The sequence below is a fragment of the Rhinopithecus bieti genome, unplaced genomic scaffold (assembly GCF_001698545.2).
Source record: "Rhinopithecus bieti isolate Rb0 unplaced genomic scaffold, ASM169854v2 scaffold_12003, whole genome shotgun sequence".
In the NCBI taxonomy this organism is placed as follows: domain Eukaryota; kingdom Metazoa; phylum Chordata; class Mammalia; order Primates; family Cercopithecidae; genus Rhinopithecus; species Rhinopithecus bieti.
The window spans coordinates 507,986-515,805 of NW_016807365.1; the positions used below are offsets into that span (position 1 = coordinate 507,986).

The following is a 7,820-nucleotide window of genomic DNA, read 5'->3' on the forward strand; positions in this document are numbered from 1 at the left end:
AATTAATTTAGTGAATATTTTGTTTTATTTGGAACTAAGTACATAATTTTCAACTTACAAGACACAATCTGTAGAATTGTCTCTACTGAGGCTTCATCAACTTTCATCAGATCAACTGAACACTTAATTTATAATGCAAAACAGTAATTCCATCATATAGCTATCTAACAAGAATGATCACCACTCTATATGACATAATGGACTCTAGATTCGGTTAAATACACAGGATGTAATGATTACCTAGAAATATAACCTCTCCTAAGATTACTTCAAAATGGTACTTGGATAGTGTCATGAAATCAGATCTGTATAAAGTAGGCTTTGTCAAAAAACGGAATAGTATATTGACCCCAAAGCCTGCACATTGTTTTAAGTTTTTCTATTATATTTGAATAATCTATACATACAATATAATATGATCATTCAAAGAGCAACATTTAGTTTTGATCCACACAAGAAATTATTTTCTGCAAGTGTGTTACCTTTCCAATCACTCCTTTTCTGAATAATGGGTGACTTTTTCATCCCTAGCATTCATCTTAAGCATTCATTTTACCCCACTCCCTTGAATTTCTGTAAAAAGAAAGCCAAATGCACTATTTGATTTTATTTCCATATTTGGTATCTAAGTTAAGTGCTCACTAGATGACTTACTAGCTGTTTAGAATATGGGAGAGAAAAAAATCCTCAAATCCATTTCCAACATTATTTCCCCTGGCCCGATTAGTTTTGAGGACTTCCTACAGTGTCATGCCACACCCAAGATGTATAGCTTTTAAGAGCAGCATAGACAAGAGTCCGCAGGAAAAGGGGAATAGTGTAAGTAAAATTGTGTTGATTACCAAAGGAATCATGAATCATTATTTAATAATCTGTTTTTGAGATGTAAGTTTATATTGACTCTAATATGAGCTATAATATATAAATTGAGCAATGAAATATAATTAGTCAAGTCTGGTGGAAGCTAAAACCTTTCAAACCTAGAAGTGGTTTACATATAATACATTCCTTCTACTGAAGTTAAGATGACTCTGGCTAAAGAAACATGCTTCCAGAACAAAAACGGCCAACTCTAAAAAAAGAATCTATATGCATAAAAGCCAAAAGATGCACCTTTCTAATTGTTTTCTTATGTTTGAAGATTGTCCTAAAGCCTCATGTGTTCCAGTAACATCTAGATTTCTCAGAATGCATGAAAATATTGCGGATTATTGTATAGCAAGAAATTACAAAAAACAGACAGGATCTCTCAAGACAAATAGTAAAGATTGCAACAAGCTCTGCTTTTCGTGATAAAACTGCTTTATACATGTTAAATAAATTTGTATACCTTTTGCCCAATTGAAAACAAAAGTACTCTCAGTCTCTCCTATCTCCACTGCCCACCTCAACACACACACAGAGGCCAATCATACTGTTGATTGAAAATAAGAAGGAAAATATGAAGGATGACAGAATCCTTAGTTGTTATTTTAATTTTAGACCTTGCTAAATGTAGTAAAATTCTCTCTGGGTAAGTCTTGGTACAGACATTACTTGATCACCATGGCATGCCAGGCACTTTATGGTCAATCCAATATCTTAAAATATTGATAAACAAACGGTTTTTATATAAACTACAGAAACACAGGAACCATTGCTTTGGAAGAGAAAGAAGATAGTATAGGAAAGGGTCATATACCCTTCACAGTCATATTATAATTGCAAGATTTATGACTTATGGATAATCAATAAAATTTGCTCAATTTTGGAGTTAATGAGATACCATACCAGGTTGTAAAATTATATGTAAATAAGAAAAAGATCCAAAATGTTAAAGCTGAAAAGATAGCATAACAGCTAAATAAATAAGAGAGACACAAGAAAGCAGATTGAAAAACTAGAGAAAGAAAAGATGGAATAAGGTTCAAACAAATAAAACACAATATTCACTAACTCAATGAATATTGAATTCCAAAATCTTCAGGAGTGTTTCTCTCATGTATAGCATGAATTATATCTCTGGTCCCTGGGCCAGTTATTAAAGGGATAAACCACATCGACTCAAATAGTAGGGCAGCATAGCAACTTTAAGGACCAATGGCTCTTTATCAACTTATCCAGCCAGGAGTCTCTCCATGTGATGGGAACATGAAGACAGGTATGATTCCAGGCATGCAGGAAATTAATAAATAAATAAGTTATTTAATATGAGCTATGTTATAATGACTGATTATTATAAAATGCTTCATCCATGTGCATATTAATGAAACAGTGACTTTAAATATGACTATTTTCTACTTTATAGACCTCCCACTCTACGTTTTTGAAATCTTTTTTTTTTTTGAGAGGAGTCTCGCTCTGTCACCCAGGCTGGAGTGCAGGGGCCTCAGCCTCCGAGTATCTGGGACTACAGGCGCCCGCCACCACACCCGGCTAATTTTTTGTATTTTTTAGTAGAGATGGAGTTTCACTGTGTTAACCAGGATGGTCTCGATCTCCTGACCTCGTGATCCACCCACCTCAGCCTCCCAAAGTGCCGGGATTACAGGCGTGAGCCACCACGCGCGGCCCCTTTTTGACATATTTAAGCTATCGCCTGAAGATTCATTTCGTTCACTTACTGTCAACACCAAGTAGTTGCCCTCTTTGTTGTACTTTATAGGTTAAACTTTCTGAATTTTGCTTTTCATACATAGTAACCTTATGTATGAAACTTTCCATTCTTAAAGTTCTTTGGATAAATCTAATTTTTAAATCAATAAGAGTATATATTCCTTACCTCACAAAGTGTGTTTCCTCTAGAAAACGTAAAATTAGGATGTGGAAATTAGATTATTTAATAAACGATTAAAATCCATGAAATATGTATGTTACACAGTAGGGTGCTTTGGAAGTTATCAAGTCACACTACATAATAAGCTTCCTCTCTGAGACTTATTCTGCTTACCTTCCCTACATTCTTCTTACTAAAATCATTCACTGTGGATTATTTTGAAAGTATATCTTGAAAATAAGAATATATTACCTAATCATCATTAATTAGGAGTATTTTTATCCCATGAACCCCCTAATGTAATAAAATGCATCATGATGTTTTTTCTAAATGTTTAATGTCTCAGGTTTCTAATACAATTTGTATCCCAGGAATGCTAAGATTTAAAAATCAGGCTACAAGCAGACTACCAAAACTCTGGGAAATACTATGGCATGTAGGTAGTAACATTTCATGAGGAAACTAGGAAAACAGACAGAAATTTCAGTGAACTAAAATACTAAATACCTGAATGACCTACCACACATATTCAAAAACACTATAAACTCTGTGTTTCAGCATTAAAATACAGATTTAATTTGTCATTTCTAACTTTTCATCCCATCCTTTCTTCACTCTACTCCCTTGCTATTGGTTGATGTTATTGGATATTTTGAACTTTAAAACAGACATGCAGTTTAGAAGTCAAATAATAATGAAAGACTCTACAAGCACTGCAGAGCCAACCTAGGAACCAAAATTAAATTGAGTTTTTTCTACATATTGCCACTAAAAAAACTACTATCAGAACTTTTTAAAAAATTGCTGAAGATGCACGATGGAAAATGGAACCCATACTTTTCAGAAAATATATTATCTCTCTGTAATGAGCAAGCTGAGTCCCCAAACCAAACTATATCCTTGATTCTGTAGAGGACTGCCTGACTGTCTAAAATGGAGAAATATATAAAATCAGGAGAGAAAGATATGTTCTCATTTTAGCATTTTTCCACTGTTTGAGTACAATTTATATACATGTTTGTTGATTTACAGTTGTTAGTCTACATATTTTTTCTACCTAAAAATAAGTAAATGAAAATGTTAAACATCTGAGTGACTGGCACAATACACAGATACAGTCTACATATGATAAGCTATTTACTCATATTTCACTAATATGTGTGTTTCTTTACTATTACTAAAAGCAAGAGTGTGATTTTAATATATTTCATCAGGTTAGAACTCTTTAATGTATTTTAGACAATATCTTAACCTGCAATATTTAGAAATAAAGGAAAATTTAGTGAAATACAATTTCCTATGTTATTGTTTGTAAGAAGAAAAGTTATAGTGAACTAGGTAAAATTAAACAGTAATTGATGTATATGTATACACAAGACAAAGAAAAATCCTTAAGAACATTACGGGGAGAGGAAAAAGAGAACAATCCAGTCCTAGCATCATACTTTTAGCAGAAAACATCAACCAGTGATCTCTGATTCATCTGTACAGATTATCTTTTACTTGTAATGGATTTGTGTTTCCTCCAAAATTATTTAAAAAAATACTTACACAGGCATTTAGAAGTGTTTCATTGAGGGGGCATAGGTCAAAGAACAAATAAAGAGGTAAACTTCATTTACCCTTTTGTCCTCTTATCTCTCAGTGCATGTGTGTATCCGACTCTCTACCTTACAGGCTTCCACCTGGGAGTGATTCCAAAGTTTTTTCCCATGAGGGCAATAATGATATACTTTTTGTTCTCATTTATTTCTCTGACATATATCTAACTCTTAACTGTGAGGCTTTCATGGTGCTAAGAGATGTAAACCTAAGTCTGAGCAAGGTTGATGTCTAGGCACGAATTAAACAGAAGTTTGAGAGGTATTTCAACAACCGTAATGTTAGAATGTCAAACATGAATGCAAAGAAAACAAGCATTAGCTGTTGGACTTGGAGATGAAATCATCCTGGATTAGGATGCACCCTAAAACCAATGACAAGTTTTCTTAAAGAGAACAGAAGGAGACAAAAAACAAAGAGTGGAAGACCACATGAAGACAGAGGCAGAAATGAGTGTTATGTTGCCATAAGCCAAAGAACATGTAGAGCCACCAGAGCCTAGAATAGGCAGAAATAATTCACCCCTAGAGCCTTCGAAGAAAGAGCAGCTCTGTCAATAATTTAATTTTGTGTTTCTGGGCCCCAGAACTATGGGAGGACATGTTTTTGTTATTTTAAGCAGCCAATTCTGTCATAATTTGTTAGAAAGCTCTAGAATACTAATATAAAGACCTACCTCTCTTATATAGTAACAGCTACAAAGAACATTTCTCACATTCTCAAATGAGAGCATATCTGTCATTGTACTTGGATAGCCATCAACTAGACTATCCTAGATGGTGTATTTCTAGTGTTTCATGTAAGAGATAATTATGGCCTGAACATAGGTACTGAGAGTGGAAATGGAGATAACTGAGCAATATTTAGGAGTCAGAAGTAGTAGGATTCAGTGATTCTTAAGATGAATGGATTAATATTAAAACAAGAGATAAATTATGTGGTGATGGTGGAACGTCACCCCCCATCAAATATAAAATTTGGAGAATATTTAAGAAAAATAATAATGACTACGCTTTGAGCCATTTAGTTGAGCAGTTGCATTCTTTTCATGTCACTTTAGAGTTGTATAATAATATTTTACTTTATCTCTGCAGCAATGATCTGAGTACAGATATTTTATTTTACACTGCAAATTCCCATTGTATTTTACTATTTTTGTGACTGAGAATTAAGAATTCATTGCTCTCATTAATATGATAAAAGCTATTTCTCTTCACAGAGTCACATCTTTGCTTCTGTCTCATTCCCATGCATGTAACACACAAGAGAACACTTCTAAAGAATGTTCCACATCTGACCCTTGTTTCAGAACATTCACGTATGCACAATACAGATGTAAAACACACGTTCCTTGTTTCAGGCATTGAGGCCAGCCTTAAAAGCAAGTGAAACCAAGTTTAAAATTAGAGTCCTATTAAAAGGTCCAGATAAAATCTAGCTAATAATTACAGGATGGCATCAGTTTGCTAAGCTCATCAAGAATCCTGCTGGTGTAGAATATGAATGAAGGGTGACTCCCCAGGAAAGTACTTGATGACTGTGATTCTCTTATCTGATCAAGTCGTTAAACAAGAAAAAAAATGGTGTGAAGCATTACAATGCAAGCTTGGAAAAACAAAACAAAGTCAGACATTTTCCTCAGAAATCAATATGATGGAAAAGTTGTTCTACTTCACCAATAATGATTCTTTTTTTTTTTTTAACTGAGCTTTTTTATTAGAAAGACAATAGTACATAATTTAGCCCTTGCTATAAGTATTCAATAAAAAAGTGGAGATATTTTTACCCCCATGTAATTGTCACATACAGTCTTTTTTCTCTACTTCTGCCTCATTCTCTCTGTGTCACTTTAGTATGCGTATCTCCTGTACATTTTTTCTCCTCTGTACACATCTGTGCCATGGCTTCTGGTGTCATTTCTTCTGCTTTGCTCTGCACTGGGACTCTGCTGTGGCCGTTTTCTTATCTCCCTTTGCTTGTGACTACCAGGACTTCTGCTCCAGCTTCTCCTGCTCCTTTCCTCCCTGCCATGGCTTCTGCTGCTCCCCTCCTTTCTTTCAGAGCCTCTCTTCTCTGGGCTATGATTACGACTTCTGGACTTTTTGTCAGAATCGGAATGGCTCCATTTGCTGTTCTCCCTAGAACTCTCGCGTTTTAAGAACTTGGGCTTTTCCTTGGCTTTTTCCCGGTTGTGGTGACTGCTAGAAAGTTCTTCATGAAGTTTTCTCTTCTTAGACTTCTCCTTCTCTTCAGAATCACTGTTGTTATGCCCTGAACACTTGCTTTTCTTTCTTTTCTTCCTTTCTATTTTTTTTTCTTTATTGTCACTCTCACTCTCACTACTGCTTTCTGAAGTCTCAGTAGAGGAGGAGGAGGAGGAGGAGGAAGAAGAGGACTTATGTTTTTGTGCTTACTTCTGCTCTTCTGAAACTTTTTCTTTTTTCTATCTTTTTTCTTTTTTCTCTTCTCCAGTCGATCTAATTTCCTGAGAAGTTTCTGTTTTTGTTTGGTTGTTAGGGACTTTAAAAATTCAACTTCTGGATCTTCTTCACCCTCACTTGCCACATACTCCTGTGATGGATCATTTGCGGTCAAGTTTCTCCCCAGTACATTTCATTTCAGTGCAAACCCACTGTTTCTCATCTCCGCTATTAGCTCCGAGGAGTGCATCGATGGCCCTGAGCCATCAGTAGGAACCGAACTTGCATTGATTCCAGAAAGACCAAACAAAGGACATTCTCGATCTGTGTTGACATGACCCCATTTGTGACATTTAATGCACCTCACATTTCGAACCTGAATACCAAAGGGCTGATCTCTGATGTTTACGTCATCTTTCGCATATTTTTCTCGTGGGGCTCCTTTCTGCCATTCAAATTTGTATTCGGTCTCTCCTTCTGTTTCTTCTTTCTCTTTGTTTTCTTTTTTAGCTCCTGCTGGGGCTTCATACATGAAATTAAGGCCATTCTTTACACGTTCATCTCCCATAAGCAATCTATTATCATATGATTCTTGTTCTTTAAGATATTGCTGCATCAATTCTTCTTGTTTCTTCTTATCATACGATATTTTCTGTTCTGCCATCCATACTTTTTTGATGTTGGATTTGGAGGCAGGATGAAAGTCTTTCTTACACATGAAGTTGGCGAAGGATTTCCCCATCTTGGAACTGGAGCTAGGGAAAGCAGCACCTAGATCTCACCAATAATGATTCTTAAGTCCCATGAGTCTACGCTTGTCCTGCTCTCGCTATACATATTCATCTCACTTTTCAAATTTTTTTCCTTCAGAAACTTAGCAGTGCCTCCCCAAGGTGAAATTAGGTGCATTTTCCACTTACTAAATCCCACTTACTAAACCTTACTAAAAAAAATCACTTGCCATTTTCATTTTATTATTACCAGTGTTGTTTTTTCTTCTAAAGTGGCAGTTGTATGGCAGGGGGTCCGTTTTCACTCCTGTA

The 7,820-nt window shown here is 35.3% G+C and overlaps 1 protein-coding gene across 1 annotated transcript; it reads right to left on the reverse strand.

Annotated features, from left to right (window-relative positions):
- Positions 1 to 6,187: 6,187 nt before the first annotated feature.
- LOC108535463 (corepressor interacting with RBPJ 1-like) lies at positions 6,188 to 7,550 on the reverse strand. The gene is given in 3 exon segments (XM_017881479.1): positions 6,188 to 6,224; positions 6,226 to 6,763; positions 6,766 to 7,550. Coding segments are annotated over 3 exon segments (1,329 nt in total). The 5' UTR covers positions 7,520 to 7,550.
- Positions 7,551 to 7,820: the final 270 nt, after the last annotated feature.